Source organism: Moschus berezovskii, chromosome 3 (genome assembly GCF_049115385.1).
Source record: "Moschus berezovskii isolate FMDL1 chromosome 3, NW_MosBer_1.0, whole genome shotgun sequence".
Taxonomy (NCBI): Eukaryota; Metazoa; Chordata; class Mammalia; order Artiodactyla; family Moschidae; genus Moschus; species Moschus berezovskii.
Genome location: NC_142462.1, coordinates 22,099,783 through 22,119,635, shown reverse-complemented (window position 1 = coordinate 22,119,635; position 19,853 = coordinate 22,099,783). Strand labels below are relative to the sequence as shown.

At 37.3% G+C, this 19,853-nt stretch overlaps 1 protein-coding gene across 2 annotated transcripts in view; it reads right to left on the bottom strand.

The window, feature by feature from the left end:
- The window catches only part of GLCCI1 (glucocorticoid induced 1), a 111,708-nt gene that overhangs the window by 70,716 nt on the left and 21,139 nt on the right, over window positions 1-19,853 (bottom strand). For both annotated transcript variants that reach the window (XM_055420476.2, XM_055420477.2), the window contains exon 2: window positions 10,455-10,606. In XM_055420476.2, coding sequence (XP_055276451.2) covers window positions 10,455-10,606 — 152 coding nt within the window. The remainder of the gene's footprint in view (window positions 1-10,454; window positions 10,607-19,853) is intronic.

The window sequence follows — 19,853 nt, the reverse complement described above, 5'->3', positions numbered from 1 at the left end:
CCTGGCCAATGAAAATGAGTTTACAATGTTAATTTATATCATAAAAAGGTTATATTCAGGGAAAAATAATAATCAAGACATTGAATATTCAGTAACAATAAACAGTATCAACCATTAGAAAGACATAACAGATATACATCTTTAAAACATCTGTATTATCATCTAAATATAAGGCGATGACCACTGGAAACAGAAGTCAACAAAAATTTTAACGACATCCAACTCATGATAGAACAGACGGACATAAAGGGGGCTATATGGAAACTGAGTAATATCATTAATATGGTTGAATTAATGTGTAATGAGGGATTCCCAGGTGCCACTAGGTGCTAAAGAACTCTCCTGCCAATGCAGGAGGTGTAAGAGTCATGGGTCTAATCCCTGGGTCAGGAAGATCCCCTGGAGGAGGACATGGCAACCCACTTCAGTATTCTTGCCTGGACAATCCCATGGACAGAGGAGCCTAACAGGCTATGGTCCATAGGGCTGCAAAGAGTCAGACACAACTGAAGCAACTTAGTACACACGCCAATATGTCATGAATTCTTTATCTAAAAGTAAAGACTGTATCCTCATTTTCAAATACAGAGAAGTAAGAAAAAACAAATCATACATTAAGCTACAAGGAAAATCAATGAAGTTTCTAAAAACCTATTAGTCTATACTATAATGCAATAAAACTAGAAATTGAAATTTTATTAGGAAAAGAAACTTTAACCATTTGGAAGTTTAAAACAAAGCAAACAAAAACTCTCATATCTTAAATAGGATATCAAAACTGAAATAGTTTGCATAGTCTCTTGAAAATACAAATAATGGAAACATATATGAGCCAAAGTTGAGCTCAGAAGGTAAATCTTGGCATAAAATGCATGAAACACTTACATTACTAAACAGTAAGTATCATGAATAAAAATTAAGCATTAATCTCCAGAATCCAGAAAAAGAGCACTGCATATGCCAGGAAGGCAGAAGAAAGGCAAAAACAGAGCAAAGTCAGAGGGCAAGGAACTCAAAAAAAGAAAAACAGGAAAATAAATTCAGCACCTTAAAAAATTTAATATATAACCTAGTAAATTTAATTATTCAAACACAAATATACAATATTAAAAATGAAAACAGAAAAATAACTGCACATAAACCAAAAGTTGAAAATTACAGAAAAGTACTTTGTGAAACTCTATGAAAATCACTTGAAAATTTGGATGAACTAGATTATACTCTAGGAAAACAAATGAAAAAACTGAACAAAAGAGAAATCAAAAGAAACTAACAGCCATGGAATAAACTGAGATTTACTAAAGAGCTATAATCCAAACACATACTAGTCTGCTTCATAGGGAAATTTCTTTCAGATCCAAGTAACAGATAACAGAGATGAAATTTACACCACGCCAGAACAGAGAAAGGAAATCTCGCAAAATCTTTTTTATGAAGCAAATATAACGCAGAAATCTAAGGATTACACTATAGAAAGAAAAAATTTCAGACCTCATTTCTCAATATTGAAACAAATAGTTAAATATTAAACACTTCAGTTGCTACTGTATATTTTAAATGAAGAACTCCATAAATGAACAGTATTCATTTCAGAAGTATAACTATGATCAATTAAGTAATCTATTAAAAAACTCACCAAATTACAGGTTATAAGTTAAAACAAACTTCATTTCAAAGATGAAACGGCATTTCACACCTAATGAATCATTCTTGATTTAAAGAAAACAATTAGTAACTTATGCATGCATGTTTTGATGTTAGTCTTGTCAAAGTGAGTGCTCTAGCTTTTTTTTAAATTGAGGTATAACTGACATATGACATTATATTAGTTTTGGGTATACAACATAATTCAATATTTGTATATATTGCTGAATGATCACCGCAAGAGTCTAGTGAAATCTGCCACCATACACAGTTACAGAAAGCTTTTTCCGTGTGATGAGACCTTTTAAGATTTTCTTTCTTAGCAACTTTCAAATATACAATACAGTATTATCAAGTATACATACCATGCTGTGAATTATATCTCCATGACTCTAGTACTAGAAGTTTGTACTTTTTGACTCCCTTCACCCATTGTAACTACCCCTAACCCCCTCCACCCAGGCAACTACCAATCTGTTCTCTGTATCTAGGAGATGGGAGATTTTTGTTTTTGATTCCATGTATGAGTGATAAGGTATGGTATTTGTCTTTATCTGACTTATTTCACTTAGTATAATACCCTCAAGGTCCATCCATGGTGTCACAAATGGCAAAATTTCCTTCTTTTTTATGGCTGAATAATATAGTATTTTTTATCTATTCATTTTCTTGATCCATTCATCTATCAACGGACAGTTAGACTGCATCCCTATCTTGGTTAAGTAATTCCATAATGAACATGAGGGTGCCTATGCTTTTTTCAAGCTAATGTTTTCATTTCTTTTGGGTAAATGCCCAGAAATTGAACTGCTAAATCATATAGTAGTTCTTTTTTTAAATTTTTTGAGGAACCACTATGCTGTTTTCTGTAGTAACTGCACCAATTTACATTCCTACAAACAGGACAAGGATTCCCTTTTCTCCACATTCTCACCAACACTGTTATCTCTTGTGTTTTTGATAATAGATTTTATTCAAGTATGAGGTGTATTTGATTTGCATTTCCCTAATGATTAGTGATAATAAGTGTCTTTTCTTTGGTAGCCATCTGTATGTCTTTGAAAGAGTGTCTATTCAGGTCTTCTGCCTGTTTTTTTTAGATTGTTTTGCTACTGAGTTGTCTGAGTTCTTTATATATCTTGGATACAAACCCTTTATAGGATATATAATTTCCTAATATTTTTTTCCCCATTTAGTTGTTCAGTTGCTAAATTGTGTCCAGCTCCTTGTGACCAGGCTTCCCATTTAGTAGGTTGCCTTATATTTTGTCTATGGCCTCCTTTGATGTGCAGAAGCTTTTTAGTTTGATGTTGTTCTGCTTGTTTATTTTTTCTTTTATTGTCTTCATTTTAAGTTTTAAATCCAAAAAAATCATCACCAAGACTTATGTCAAGGAACTTACCCCCTACGTTTTCTTTTAGGATTTCAATGACTTCAGGTCTTATATTCAAGTCCTTAATCTTTTTAACTTTGTTGAATATCATCAATTATTGGGTCTTTTACTTTCTTGAACTAGTTGCTTGAATCTAATACACAGGGGAAAAAAACACCAAAAGATGCTTTTGAAAAGCAGGTCTCACATTTTTTTAATTGAAGTATAGTTTGATTTATAATATTGCATTAGCTTCACATGTGCAGCAAAGTGGTCCACACACACATGCATACACGTATGTTCTTTTTCCGATTCTTTTCTGTTATAGGTTACAGGACGTTGAATATAGTTCCCCGCGGTTTACAGTAAGACCGTGTTTGTCTATCTTGTCTATTTTATATAGCAGCTTGCATCTGTTAGTCCCAAGGTCCTAATTTATCTGTCTCCCCCTTTCCTCTCCTGTAATCACTAGTCTGTTTTCTATGTCTTTGAGTCAGTTTCTGTTTTGTAAGTTCATTCGTATCAGTTTTTTAGGTTCAACATAAGTGATATCATAATGTTTGTCTTTTATCAGACTCACTTTACGATGGTAATTTCTATGTATATCCATACTGCTACAAATGACAATATTTAATTCTTCTTTACGGCTAAGTAATATTCCATTATATAACATAAACCACATCTTCTTCATCTGTTGACGGCCACAGGTTGCTCCATGTTTTGGCTCTTGTAAATAGTGCTGCTATGAACACTGGGTGCATATATCTTTTTGGATTAAGAGTTTTTGTCTTTTCTGGATATATGCCCAGGATTAGGATTGCTGACTCATATGGTAGCTCTCTTTTTAGTTTTTTAAGGAAACTCCATACTGATTTTCATAGTGGCTGTACTAATTTACATTCCCATTAACAGTGTAAGAGGGTTTCCTTTTCTCCACACCCTCTCCAAGATTTATTATTTGTAGATTTTTTTGATGACAGCTTTTCTGACTGGTGTGAAGTGATAACTCATCATAATTTTCATTTTCAATTCTCTAATAATTAGCGATGATGAGCATCTTTTCATGTGCCTGTTGGCCATCTGTATGTCTTCTTTGGAGAAATGTCTCGTTAGCTGTCCTGCCCATTTTTTGACTGAGCTGGTTTTTGATATTAAGCTGTCAGAACTGTTTGTGTATTTTGGAAATTAAGCCCATCTGTGTCAATTGCATCATTTGCAAATATTTTATCCCATTCCGTAGGTTGTCTTTTCATTTTCTTTATATTTTCCTTTGCTGTGCAAAACTTGTAAGTTTGATTAGCTCCCATTTGTTTATTTCTTTTGCCTTGAGAGAGACTGACCTAAGAAAACATTGGTAGTATGATCTATGTCACAGAATACAGAACAATTTATGTCACAGAATGTTTGCCTATATTGTCTTCTGGGAGTTGTACTCTTTTTTTCTTTCTTCGGCCCTGCTGGGTCTTTGCTGTAGCACGTGGGCTTTCTCCAGTTGTGGTACACAGGCTGAGTTGCCCAGCGGTATGTGGGATCTTAGTTACCTCATTAGGGAGGGAGCCCCCCACATCCCCTGCATTGCAGGATGGATTCTTAGTCACTGGACCACCAGGGAAGTCCCTCTCCTAGGAGTTTTATGGCATCACATCTTTATTTAAGTCTTTAAGCCATTTTGAGTTCATTTTTGTGTATGTTGTGAAGGTGTGTTCCAACTTCATTGATTTATATGCAACTGGCCAGCTTTCCCACCACCACTTGCTGAAGAGACTGTCTTCTCTCCACTGCATATTCTTGCCTCTTGTGTCAAAGATTAACTGACTGTAGGTTTGTGGGTTTATTTCTGGGCTCTGTATTCTGTTCCATTGATACATATACCTATTTGGGGGCCAATACCGCACTTTTTTTTATTCCTACAGCATTGCAGTATTGCCTGAAATCTGGAAGGTTATGCATACAGCTTTATTCTTTTTCTTCAGGATTGCTTTGGCAATTCTAAAGTCCTTTGTGGTCTCATATAAATTTCACTATTATTCATTATACTTCTGTGAAAAATGTCATGGGTAATTTGACGTGGATCACATTAAATCTGTAGATTGCTTTGGGTAGTATGGCCATTTTAACAATATTAATTCTTCCAATCCAAGAACCTGGGATACCTAAACATCTTTTAGATTTCAGTATTTATATTCTATATTAAGTTGTATGTTAGAACGTACAAAGTGTATACTTGTATAAGTTCTAATAAATAAAATATATCCACCCTTGTAACCAAACCTCTGTCAAGATATACAACAATTCTACTATCCCGGAAAGTTCCCTCACTTTAGGCCTTGATTTGAACACAAGATCTGTCTCTAAAGTCCATAGTCTTTTTCACACTATGCAACTTCTTTTAAAAGGGCCCAATGTGTAAATATATTAAATAATGAGAATTCTATTTCTAACCATCAATTATTAAGGTAGCTGAAATATGGAAAAATGAAAGGTGGAAAATATCTGAGATTCCCTCCACTAAAGTCAGACAGCCTAGGTATTTAATAACTGTAGCAAACAGACTGTACCACTTTCTCTTTACTAATTTTCACGAAATAAATAAAACTCATCTTCTTCCTTCCCCAGGAGTTAAAGAATTAACCAAGGAAGGATGAATGTGACAATAATAACCATCTCCTATGTTCATCTCTTACATCTTCAACTAAACTAAAAATGCTTCAGGGCAAGACCATTTCTTACACATGTGAGGCAAGCACTATATACTTTAGTGATTACTATGGGAGGCAATGAGGAACTGGAGAAAACATAAAACCTTTGTAATCAGCCAAATCTGGATTCAAATATCTTCATATTTATTAGCTATATAATTGAGAGAAGTTCCTAAACTTCTCTAAGCCTCAGTACATCATATATAAAATGAGGCCTGTATTTTGCCTCCCTATCAATGTCTGGCTTCTCAAATAGACAATCTACATGAAGACCCAGGCAAGAGAAGGCCCTACATTGGACCTCAAGCTTTTGGGGAACTGCTGTGGCCCTCTTCCAGCCATGCCTCTTCCCAAAGGGTGAAGAGACCCTGGGGCCAGAAGGACATACACATCATGAGCCCACACCTCTGCCATCAACGTTGCTCTGGGTAACCTAGACTCATAAGTTCGTTGTTCAAACCGCACCAGATCTGATTTCCAGGGTCTACAAAGACCTACTCCTGGTCTCACTCCCTGAGAAAGTATACATGGAGTATGAAGGTGAAGACTAGGGGGTTGACACGTACGTATAAAACCATCCTTCAGAGTATAGAATGGTGTGAATGATAGGAAGAGTTATGGGTTCAGGCTCAGAGGGTAGAGTGGGCTCAGCATCATACAGACACATTCTGGCATTCAACTCTGAAGAATCCAGGACTTCATTCAAACCTGAACCTCAAGGTCTATAGGAAGGTTTATGTATCAAGAATGAATGGATAAAACAGATTTTATGTAACAGTTTGTTAATTTAACTTAGTATGTATATGGTATGTAGGTGGACATTTTGTATTTGCTCCAGACTGCAAGTGTTACAAATGGGCCTGTCTGTATCTACTGCTAATAACCGATGTATTGCCATATTCACTTTCAAGTAGTTAGTCACTCAGTCGTGTCTTACTCTTTGCGGGCCCGTGGACTGTAGCCTACCAGGCTCCTCTGTCCATGGAATGCTCCAGGCAAGAATACTGGAGTGGGTAGCCAGTCCCTTCTCTAGGGGATCCTCCTGACCCAGAAATCGAACCCAGGTCTCCTGCATTGCAGGAAGATTCTTTACCACTGAGCCACCAGGGAAGCCCATTCACTTTCAAATATTATCCTATTTAGTCATCCAGCATTATCACAAGTTCAGTTCAGTCGCTCAGTCGTGTCCGACTCTCCGCGACCCCATGAATCACAGCACGCCTGGCCTCCCTGTCCATCACCAACTCCCGGAGTTCACTCAAACTCATGTCCATCGAGTCGGTGATGCTATCCAGCCATCTCATTCTCTGTCGTCCCCTTCTCCTCCCGCCCCCAACCTTTCCCAGCATCAGACTCTTTTCCAGTGAGTCAACTCTTCACATGAGGTGGCCAAAGTATTGCAGTTTCAGCTTTAGCACAAGTTAGGTTTCATTAATCCCATGCACAGGTAAAGAAACAGATATGATGGTGTCGAGAGTGTGTCCTGATGGGTCTGAGGGACAGTAATGCACGTGGTGAGGTTGTCAGGAAGGTCTCACTGAAGTGATGATGCTGAAATAGACCTGGGTGACATGGAGGCAGTTAAGAGTTTAGAAGCACATGGGTCATTGTGAAGGCTTCCAAACAAGAGTGAGCTTTCGATACTCAGGGGACCCTCCTGCCTCTCAAAATGGAAGACTGGTGTTACTGGACATTGAGGAGAGCTTAGGAGATAGTGTCTGAGAGGCAGGCAGGAGCCAGATCACTTGGTGCCCTGCTGGCCGTGGTGGGGAGTAGGAATTTAATTCTCAGGGCAGTGGAAGCATTGGAGGGCTTTAAATCAACAAAGCTATTGAAGCAATTAGAGTAGGCTTTTGACAGAGGAGAACGGTGATTAGGTTTCATATGTGTTTTGAAAGCTGCAATGATAAGGTCTGCTAAAGGATTTGATGAGAGGGATATGGGAAGAAGTAGGAAAACTGTGGTCTAGATTTTTGTCTTCAGCAGCTTAGGTGGACAGTAGTGTCATTTAAAGCCACTCCAGTACTCTTGCCTAGAAAATCCCATGGACGGAGGAGCCTGGTGGGCTGCAGTCCACGGGGTCGCTACGGGTCTGACACGACTGAGCGACTTCACTTTCACTTTTCACTTTCATGCATTGGAGAAGGAAATGGCAACCCACTCCAGTGTTCCTGCCTGGAGAATCCCAGGGGCGGGGGAGCCTGGTGGGGTCGCACAGATTCGGACACGACTGAAGCGACTCAGCAGCAGCAGCATAATTTAAAGACACCTACCCAGCTCCTTTTTCTGTTATCTCCACGTCACTCTCTGCTTAACCCCCAAGTATCCGAGCTTCCTCCCCTCTGAGCATAGTATCAGTATTTCACTCTCCAAGACAGCACGTCCCAATCCCTACATTTAGTCTTTATGTTCTGTGACCAAGTGATAGTACCTAATACAGCTAATAATCTTTTCTTTTTTAAAACAACTTTCCCTTTGGTGTGTAAGGCTAGACTAGTTTTCTGTAAGCTTTGCTCTTTTTGTTTCCTCTTCTTTCTCAGAATTTTGGTGAAGAGTGAGTAAGATAATGTTTTTGGAGAATGTAAGCATAAAGCATATATATTCAATAAAAGATAGGGTTTCTTTTTAATATAAAAAGAACACCTACCATTTTTAAGTAAAGTGCCAATTACTCTACTAGGTGATACACACACACACACACACACACACACAATTCCATTTATTCTAAAACTCCTAGGAAACTGAAGTTTAGATTGGCTGACAAATTAACCTGTATTAGAAACCTGGCTCCAGCACTTTCTAGCTTTATGATACTGAGTAAGTCACTTAACTTCCCTGAATTTCTGCTTCTCCATTGTGTAATTTTATAATGTCCTTATAAATGAATTAAATGAGAATTAATGAAACACAGTTATAGAAACAAAAAGTACATGGTACATAGTCAGTCAATGTTAACTTTCTTCTCGTTGCTACCAGGTGAATACATTAATTTTTTATCCTTCCCTTGTGTGCATTTCTAAAAACTGAGTCTTTGATCTCTTGACCTTCTTTCTTTTTATAGTCTATACCTACACTCTATCACACTTCTGAGTCCAGCTCCTCCAGAAAAATAGTTTTGAATTATCCATAACCATGTCTCAGTGTCCAGGCCCACATCCCAGGGCCTACTATATCAAACTGCTCTTCTTCCTCATAAAGAGCAGAAAGCAAAAGACTTGGTATGGGAGACATAAAATATCACACAGACAAAACTGATAGGATGGATGATAAAAAAGCTAATTCCATGGTTTCAAGCTTGCCTGAGAAAATTACAAAACTGGAAAAGGTTTTCATAGATCATGTCCAAAATTTTCTCCCCTTTCCCTCATTCTTCAGACATGAAACTCTAATCCTTTTATTTCCTTCATCCACAAGGCCAAAAATGTCCCCAATCCTTTGAATTGCCTTACATTTAAGTGCTCCATTCATCTAATACCTAATTATACTCTGTCTTCTATTACCAATTTTCTTCCATTTACATCTTATCTTCCCAACTATGCTGTAAGTTCCAAAAGGCCAAGAGCCATCTCTCATATTCTTAGTAATTCTTCATAATGCTGATTGACTGATGCTATACAGATATGGTTAGGAATTCAGAAACCATATATTAGGATGTTTTCAGATATTTTCCTGCCACGGAAGGAAAACTTTTCAAATCAAATGCTTCGGAAATCTTCCACAAATAGGGAAAGTGTGACCAAAAATGGGCAAGTGTGACAAACAGAACATTTTCTAGTTCTTAAGGATTTCAGTTTTGGTTTTAAACAGGAAAAAAATCCTTTAACATAAACTTCCTTCAGTTCAGTCACTCAATCATGTCCGACTCTTTGCGACCCCATGAATCACAGCACGCCAGGCCTCCCTGTCCATCACCAGCTCCCGGAGTTCCTTAGTCATGTATTAATACTTTAATAGTTATTTCCAAGAACAGAACAAGGTTTTCTTCAAAAATTACTTAGACCAGCATACTTTGGAGATACTGCAGGTTGAGTTCCAGACCGCCACAATAAAGCAAGTCACACAAAATTTTTGGTTTTCAAGTGCATATAAAAATTACATTTATTCTATTACTATTATCTATTAAATGTTCAACAGGATTACATCTTAAAAAAACAATGTACATACTGTAATTAAAAACACTTCATTGCTAAAAAGTGCTAACCATCATCTGAACCTTCGGCAAGTTATAATCCTTTTACAACAGTATCAATAAAGATCATTGATGATGGATCACCATAACACATATAACAATAAAAAAAAGTTTGAAATATTGAAAGAATTGACAGAATCTGAGAGACATGAAGTGAGCAAATGCTGCTGGAAAGACTGATGCTGACAGACTTGCTCAATTGAAGATTGCTGAAAACACTGAATTTGTATAAAAAAAGGCAGTATCTGAGAAGCATAATAATATGAGATATGCCTTTATTTTCTAATACAGTTACTAGTCATTATATTAATTTCTGTAGTAAAATTAATTCTTAAAACTGCAAGCCTCAAAAATCACTAATACAGACTGATGTGCTACTTATTAAATACTAAATAACTAAAAAACCCAGGTGACAAAAGTTTTTAAAGTTTATTAAAGATATAGTTTTCTTTGACATATTTAATAATTGGGAAAATTTGATTAAATTACATTTTCTTTACTGTGATCAAAACAGAACTATAGGGTAATTAAACTGATTTGCTTATTTTACCTGAGTAGCTTTATCTTTCATGCATGAAGGGTAATGAACATGAGGATCCCGTGGCCACTGTCCTGTGAGATAAGGTCCTGTTATGGTATCCAGGGAAGAGGTTCGCCTTATTGTGCTAGAGGTTCGAACTTGCTGAGATTTGGGCCTGTCCACTATAAAAGTGAAGAAAAAAATACGTTAGTCATAAGAATAAAGTAAAACTTAAAATTATTTAAACTTCATAGTTTGTAAAATACCATCCTGCCAATTGTCCCTACAATGTATATTTACCCTAAAAGCCATCCTGTATGAACTGATGGAATTTATGGACCCTTTCCAAAATAAAATACATTCACGTATTAAATTTTGAATATACTATCACACCCTACGAAGCTCATTCATTTTAGAGACCTATTCTTAACCCTCTATATCATCTCCACTGCCATTATTTTAATTAAGACTTCATCATGTCTCAACTAAACTGCCAGTTTCCTAACTGCTGTCTCTGAATCCACACTAACTTTATCTTACAGGGCTACCTCCCTCCACTGCTAAAAAAAATTGCCATGGTTTATTCAGTCTTTCACTCAAAGTCCACTATTTTTCACAGTTCAGCTCCCATATACCTCAATACTTAATGTCTTGCTACCACCACTCCTTCATAAACCTGTGCTAACTACTAAGTACCATAACAACTACTAATAAACTCCAATATCCCAAATGTGAAGTACTCGCTTCTCTGCCTCTATGCTGCTGCTGCTGCTGCTAAGTCACTTCAGTCGCGTCCGACTCTGTGTGACCCCATTGACGGCAGCCCACCAGGCTCCCCCGTCCCTGGGATTCTCCAGGCAAGAACACTGGAGTGGGTTGCCATTTCCTTCTCCAATGTGTGAAAGTGAAAAGTGAAAGTGAAGTCGCTCAGTCCTGTCTGACTCGTAGTGACCCCATGGACTGCAGCCTACCAGGCTCCTCCGTCCATGGGATTTTCCAGGCAAGAGTACTGGAGTGGCTTGCCATTGCCTTCTCCGTCTCTGTCTCTATACTTTCTATCATCTCCTGAATCTAAAATATTCCCCTTCTCTGTACACTTGGCAAAAACTTATCTTCAAGACCAGCTCAGGTGTCACGCTGCCTCTGTGAAACCTTTCCCAATGCCCTTCTTTTCTTCTTCTCTGTCCTCCTTAAAGATATACACACTCTCCTCTGCTTGCATAAAGCCCTGAATTTGTCCTTCCTTCCTGACCAGAGGGTAAGTTTGGTCCCTACAGATTGAAAAAGAGTCGATACTCAATACTTACAAATGAATTTATTCACAGCTACACATACACAAAAAAACATGCATACAGAATCTTATTTTAATTCAGTTTCCTCCTTAATGGATGAAGAATTTGAAGCCCAGAGGGATAAAATTAAATTGTCCAATGAAACAGAACTGCTGATAAGTGACAGAGGTAAAAAGGAACCAAGATCTCCGGACATTCTACACAGTTCAATCAATCTACTATAATGATCTGTTTTACCTCTGCTGAAAACAAATGATCATACTGAACTCTATAGTTTCTTTACAACAAAAACATACATTTTTCATGTATGCATCTCAAATGTGCATACTATAATAAAATCCAGTGGATTAAAGTATCCAAGGCTTAGTCTTATTCAGTTATATTTCACATCAAAGAAAATGCCTTGCACATTACAGAGGGTCAAGAAACATTTGTTACTGAATATTGTCCTTTGTTCTTCTGAAAACAAAACACAAAACTGTTTTCCTTTTTTAAAAAATCAGAAGACAAAAGGAAATGCAGCATACTGTGAACTGTCACATTATTCACACAGTCATCCTCAGTTCTGTAGGGGACTGGCTCTTCATTCAGTCAGATCAGTCACTCAGGCATGTCCAACTCTTTGCTACGGCATGGACTGCAGCACGCTTCCCTATCCTTCACCTTCTCCTGGAGCTTACTCAAACTCACGTCCATTGAGTCTAGGACTCTCGTGAATATCAGAATCTGAGAAAGCTCAAGTCTTTTACAGTTGGCCTTCCACCTCCCTGGGGTCCACCTCGTTGGACACAGAGGACTGGAGAGCCAAAGTGTATCTTAAAACTGCAGTTCTGATTTCTTCTTTGACCCAAGAGTGTTAGAGAAGATCTGGAAGCTACCAGATTTCCTACCTATCTTTTTTACTTAGCTCTCATTTTATTTTATAATAAGCAAAGTCTAGCATAATCTATTTCTACTGTTTGGAATCACCTGAAATATTCGTGACCAAAAATCATAGTCAGTTTTTATAAATATTTCATCAGTCATGGAGAGCATATATTTTCTGTTTTCAGAATACAGTTCTTTTTCTTATATACTAACCTGAAGTAAAAATACAGAATATAGTAATAAAATAGAACCATGATCTGTCACATATTTAGAGAACTACTCCAAAATTTTTAAACTACTATTGAGATACGAAAATTCTCTTTATCTCTTATAATTTTTATCATTTAAATTTAGTTCTGGGGGCTTTCCTGGTGGTCCAATGGTTAGGACTCTTACACCTCCACTGTAGGGGACATGGGTTCAATCCTGGTGGTTGGGGAACTAAGATCCCACAAGCTGTGCTGAGTGGCCAGAAAAAAAAATATTTTATAGAAATTTAGTGCTGTATAATTTGGTTACATATTGATCCATGACATTATTATTAAGACTTATATGCTTTAGCATTGTAGTCTGTTCCATTTATTATTTTTTACTTTTAAACTCTATCAAATTTAATTTTATCACCCTTTATGCTTTCTTTCTATTATACTGTATCTGGTATGCCTATTCTTTCATTTTCCATTCTTTCAATTGTGCTATTTAGGTAATACTCTTGTATACTGTATATAATTAGGCTTTTGAAAAAACTTTATAGTAAGCCTTCTTCCTGAAAAATATATATTCATCCCACTTATATTTATTGTTATAACAAATCTGATTAAATCTGTAACTCTTTCATGGAATTTTTTCTTCCTCTTAGAATGCTTCCTTGCTATTTGTTTTCTATGACTTACTGTTTACTTCTTTTTCTCCTTATTATCTCGTCCCCTACCAAAAGCAATTCATAAGACATGCAGACTGTTTTTAGTTCTACTATCAGGAGCTATTTCTATTAATTCTTTCTTTAAATTTTGGTTATAAAAGCAATACGTACAAATTTTAGCAACCTTAGGAAGCAGAGAAAGTTAACATCTCTCATAATCTGATTTATAATAATTTATTTACAATGTTTTAAAGTTACGTTACATTCTCTCCACCAAGAAGAAACAAAGGACAAAACCAGATTATCCCTTGAAAAAGAACCATTTTTAGCGATAAAAAAGGCCTACATAAAGGTAGCTACAACCAGAAAATGGAAAGCCACCATAGATGAAAAACTTGTGTCCCAACTTTAAACCACATGCTAGCCTTCTATTCAACTGACTGTCCTGGTATCACAGTGTTTGTAAGTAACAACATTTAATAAAGACTCAAAGCACAAGAGTAGTGATGCTGGCAACCCACTGTGCCAAAGAGAAGCTGTAAAGCACTCCCTTGAAGTGAAAATGTGAAAGTTCTCAGATTAATAAAGGAAGGAAAAAAAAATTAAATGCTCAGGTTACTAAGATCTAATGAAGTGAAAGTTGCTCAGTCGTGTCCAACTCTTTGCCACCCCATGAACTATACAGCCCATGGAGTTCTCCAGGCCAGAATACTGGAGTGGGTAGCCTTTCCCTTCTCCAGGGGATCTTCCCAACCCAAGGATCAAACCCAGATCTCCCGCACTGTAAGCAGATTCTTTACCAGCTAAGCCATAAGAACAAATCTTTTATCTGTGAAATTGTGAAGAAGGAAAAAGAAATTTGGTTTCTTCTGCTGTTGCACCTCAAACTGCAAAAGAGCCACAGTGTGTGATAAATAGTTAAGATGGAAAAGGCATTATATTTGTATGTGGTATTTTGAGAGAGAGACCATGCTCACATAACTTTTATTACAATATATATTTAAAAAAATTTTTAATCTGGCTTCACTGGGTCTTAGCTGTGGCACGTGGGATGTTTGGGATTTGTTGCGGCATGGCAGGATATTTTTGGTTGCAGCATGTGGGATCTAGTTCCCTGACCAGGGATCGAACCCAGGCCCCTTGCATTGGCCCAATAGGGAAGTCCCTGTAACAGTATAATCTTACAACTTTTATTATTGTTGTTGTTAATCTCTTAACTGTGCCTAATTTATAAAATAAGCTTTCTCATAAGTGTGTTCATACAGGAAAAATACAGGATATATGGATATAATAGCATCTGCAGGTTCAGGCTCAACTGGAGGTCCTGATATGTGTCCCCTGTGGATAAGGGGGGGCTACTCCATTTATATAGGCAACATAATAAATTGTTTCTTATTTCATGATTACAGCTGTGACTAGAATATGTATTTACTTTTGAATTGGGTGATCACAACATTTCTCAACTAATTATTACAAAATTACCTGAACTCAAGTAAATCAAACAAGAGGACACTGTATCAAGTAGAAACATACATTAGTATACTTAATCTTTAAATTTACAAGCGCTTAAATAATAAAATTTGATTAAAATTAACAATTGCTAAAATAAATATTCTAAAGTATGAAGGAACATCAATTAAATACTTATTATCATTACTTAAGCTAAAATGCAGAGTAAGTAAATTCAGCAATAAAATATGATGGTTGGAAAAAAATCACATCTGTTTCCAGCACCATCATCATTATTAGGACCAGAAGATGACTACTCATGCAGCATTATGTAACAAGATGTCCTCATTATAATCCATCTACAGGTTCTATTAGGTTTCCCTGGTGACTCAGACAGTAAAGAATCTGCCTGCAGTGCGGGAGACCTGGGTTCAATCCTGGTTGGGAAGATCCCCTAGTGAAGGGAATGGCAACCCATTTCAGTACTCTTGCCTGGAGAATCCCATGGACAGAAGAGCCTGGTGGGTTGCAAAGAGTTGGACAGACTAAGACACACACACACAGTTGGACAGACTAAGTGACACACACACACACACGCACGCACACGCTGTACTATCCCCCTCCTCTGATCTTCCCTGAGGATGGAGCAGTGTAGTCCTGGGGTTCCTCTGGGATACCTGCTGAGGATTGTACAAAATAATTATTGCTTTCTACAGAGCCTGGTTGGCTGCCGTCTATGGGGTCGCACAGAGTCGGACACGACTGAAGCGACTTAGCAGCAGCAGCAGCAGCAACAGCCAACTGGAAATTTAACTTTAAGGTGATTTGATCGTAGTATAATAGGTTTAAAAGCAAGAAACTATATTAGAAACTCTGAATCCAAATAGCATATAAGGCATTGTTCTAAACAGGCAAAAGACACTTAAAGTCTAACTGCCAGAGGATTGTAAATGATGTTAGATTAATTAGTTAGTTCCCAACTGTGTTTTATTTAGAGGCAATAACTGAAGATTGACTGACTAGTGGGTTTGGAAATCTGGTGTATTAAGAAGCTAATCTGAAGTAGAAAATTAACAAAGTTAAGTGGAATTTCTACAAATTAAAAAAAATATATTGTTAGAAACTTTAAGAACTTTAGCTACAGAGTAACATGAAACAAGCCACCACACATTCTAAACCAACCTCACCAGGTGATAAAAAGGATGCAGTGTTTTTGAGTGCCATAATGTAGCCATACAGAATGTACACTAATACACATAATAAAAAATGCTCACATTCTTTTCTTAAAACTTTACCACACTCCAACGTTTTCACAGGTTCAGTCTGCATAAGTAAATAAAAAGTAAAAACTGTTGATTCTCTGTGTTTAGCTCTCAATAAAGATTATAAGCCAGGCTTTCTGTTAACACTGATGTTACAAGCAAAGCATATGTAAACTTAAAGAAAGCATTTCAGTGACCACTTATTTAAACCCTCTGAAAAAGAGCTATTGTTCCTTTAACTACTGTGTAAGGGCTGTAACTCCATGAAACTTAGCTATTGTAACACCACCCCCAAGGATGAACTTCTTCTTACTTTATTCAAAACCCAACATCGGTTACAACTGTAAGGAATCCTCAAGCCATACAATTCAGCAGAATGCTTGAGATAACTGAGTAACAAATACCAAGTTTTCCAGATCTTTCTACACAGAACTCATATTAAATAACAAGTTTTACACAAATATATCACATTAACAATGTTAGTCAATAGTATCAAAACACAAGTGTGTAAAACCATTTTATCCTTTAACAGTTATTTTCAAAAAGGAGCCATTAAATCCCATAGTGTGTGTGTGTGTGTGTGTGTGTCCAATTGTGTGTGTGTGTGTGCGTGCACATGCACCTTAAATCACCTAGTATTGAATAGAAAAATGTAAGGCAATCCTTTTAGTCATGCCCAATGCAACATCTGGGCATGTCTGAGAAGTAACAGCAAGAGCTTTCTAACATAGCATTTCACCTAGAAATTAGATCTTGGGCGATCCCTAGAACATAGAGGTACAAAGCCCTCAGGCACAGGTGAAACTAAGCAATAGATCTCAAAGATGGGAGCCTGAGGTGTGGCTTTCTGTCTCAACATCACCAGGCAGCTTGTTAAAAATGCAGGTCACTGGACCACAGTCCCAGACAGTCGGATGTAGTAATCAGGTAGACCAGGTATCAACATTTTTTAAACCAAACCAGATTGATTCAAAAGCATCATCAGGCTTGGGAACCACGGAGGTCCTGAAGCAGTGTTTCTCAAAGTGTTGGACACTTGTTAAATATGCTCATACCAGGCCCAATTTGTCGTCAACAATGTGAGTCTCTCTGCTAGCGAGACCAGAAAATTCTGAATTTTTAATAAGCATGTGAATCTAATGCTACTAAAAACTTAGGAACTTATGTCTAAAGGATTGGGACTAGATCCTTTAGAATTGCAGCCGCTCAAAAAAAAAATCATTTTGTTGACTATAAATCTACTCCATTTATAGGCACTGAAAGTCTGAATATAAATCCAAGAAAATATCCTGCTGCAATTCTCTGAAATCTGCACCTAGCAGCTCACCTTCTAGAATCTAGTAAATTTAAACTTCTAGTCATCTCCTTCAAAAGGTCACTTTCTAAACTGAATGCCAGTCATGAAAATAAGAACCTTTAAATCTAAACACACAGCACTCCAGGCAGAATGCTTAGGAACACTAGAAAGATGAGATAACTGATAAAAAGCAATACAGCTACTTTGGGAAGATTGCCTCCCACCCAAACAGGGCATTTTGCACGTAAAATAAAAGTTAACTACAATAAAATTCACTTCCTAAAACAATATAAGAACTTCTGAAAAAATAAACTAAGTAGGTTCCTTTATATAAAGTGAAAGTGCCAAAGAATAATTAAATAAAATATATAAGCCAAGTAAAATTTAGATTTTAATCATTAACCTGAATAAAGAATTTAAGCCTAACTCTCAAAATACTACAATATTTTATAGCTAGTTTATTTTAAACCTTTATCTTTTAACAGAAAAGCAGTTTTTATGATGTCTAAATTCGCTTCTTCATATTATAATTTCAGTCCTCATCACAGAAATCAAAATAACAAAATCACGAAGCAGAGCCTGAATATAAGACATTAAATTGCTTTTTCTTCAACTTCAAAATAATCTGAAATGATACAGTTCCTAGTGATCAAGAATAACCAAAAGTAGATGCAGGTAGGGAATATTCCTTCTATTGGTTCACTGAGCTTAAGCATGAACTGCTACAGGTCTATTCTGTTAACAGAGATTTGCTTCAGTATTTCTATAATGAGAGCACCTTCCTTGAAAGTGATAGTTTTAAATTTACTGACACTGTCAAAAGTGTCTCCTTGACCATACTTTAGTCCAGCTCCTCTGAACTCTTCCCAGTTAGGCCCTAATGCTTCTGTGTTCAGCTCTGAATTGTCCGATTTTAGCAAGAATCCTACCATGTCAGTTTAACCATAATCCCCTACCCTCAATATTGATCACCCTCAACACGTGATCAGTTCCTCATCTCCACCATCTCCCATGTAGTGTCTCACTGCCCTGGCCTGTCTTCTTCAATAATCCTTTTCAGGTCTGTTTAGCCAGGATCCCCCTTATTTGGATGTTTCTTTCCTTAGTAATTTTTCATCTATTCACCCCTATCCTTCTTCTTAGCTAGCCATACATCCTCACTTTTTCTACTTGTATTTTGAGTTTGAGCCCAATCTCTCTGTGTTTACTTCTGGCTATAGAGGAGATCAATCCTGGGTGTTCATTGGAAGGACTTATGCTAAAGCTGAAACTCCAATACTTTGGCCACCTCATGCGATGAGTTGACCCACTGGAAAAAACTCTGATGCTGGGAGGGATTGGGGGTAGGAGGAGACGGGGACGACAGAGAATGAGATGGCTGGATGGCATCACTGACTCGATGGACATGAGTTTGAGTGAACTCCGGGAGTTGGTGATGGACAGGGAGCCCTGGCGTGCTGTAATTCATGGGGTCGCGGAGAGTCGGACATGACTGAGCGACTGAACTGAACTGATTCTCTCTGCATTGCAGTGGTGCCTACACCTTTCCCAATAGTCTCCCTGAAAACAGTCTGCTTTACTATTCTTTAAAAAGTGTCATGAACAGTTTTTTCTTAAACATCACTACTAACATTGTGAGTAATTTTCTCCTTACCTCACAGTTATAGAGAGCAATTTCCAAAATAAATCCCATCCCCCCCCAAAAAAAGAGCAATTTAAAGAATTATATAAGAATAAAAAATGTAGAAAAGAGGAGATTGGTATACCTCTCTAGCCAATCTAATGCATATTAATACTGATCATCTAGGAGAAGGCAATGGCAAGCCACTCCAGTACTATTGCCTAGAAAATCCCATGGATGGAGGAGTCTGGTAGGCCGCAGTCCGTGGGGTCGCTAAGGGTCAGACATGACTGAGCGACTTCACTTTCACTTTTCACTTTCACACATTGGAGAAGGAAATGGCAACCCACTCCAGTGTTCTTGCCTGGAGAATCCTAGGGACGGGGGAGCCTGGTGGGCTTCCGTCTATGGGGTCACACAGAGTTGGACACGAATGAAATGACTTAGCAGCAGCAGCAGAATTATTGTTAGATTCAGCTTTCTAAAAACGGCACTGTCTAGGCACTTCACAAATGGCCTTCTCGGGTCTTTCTTGCTTAACATATAAGAAGATGGAAAGTAAGCCAAATACATGGGCCACATAAAATAAAATCATCAGAATCAAATGAACTTCCAATAACAGACAGGAAGGACACCAGATCTGAATGTGCTATCTGAACTAAAACTAAAGAGCAAAAACTAAAGCCCTCTCAGTGTGAGGAGTTTCTGAAACACTAATCAACCAGACCTGGAATCCTGCCACAGAAGCAATCTAGAAAATATGCTGAAATGACCATATG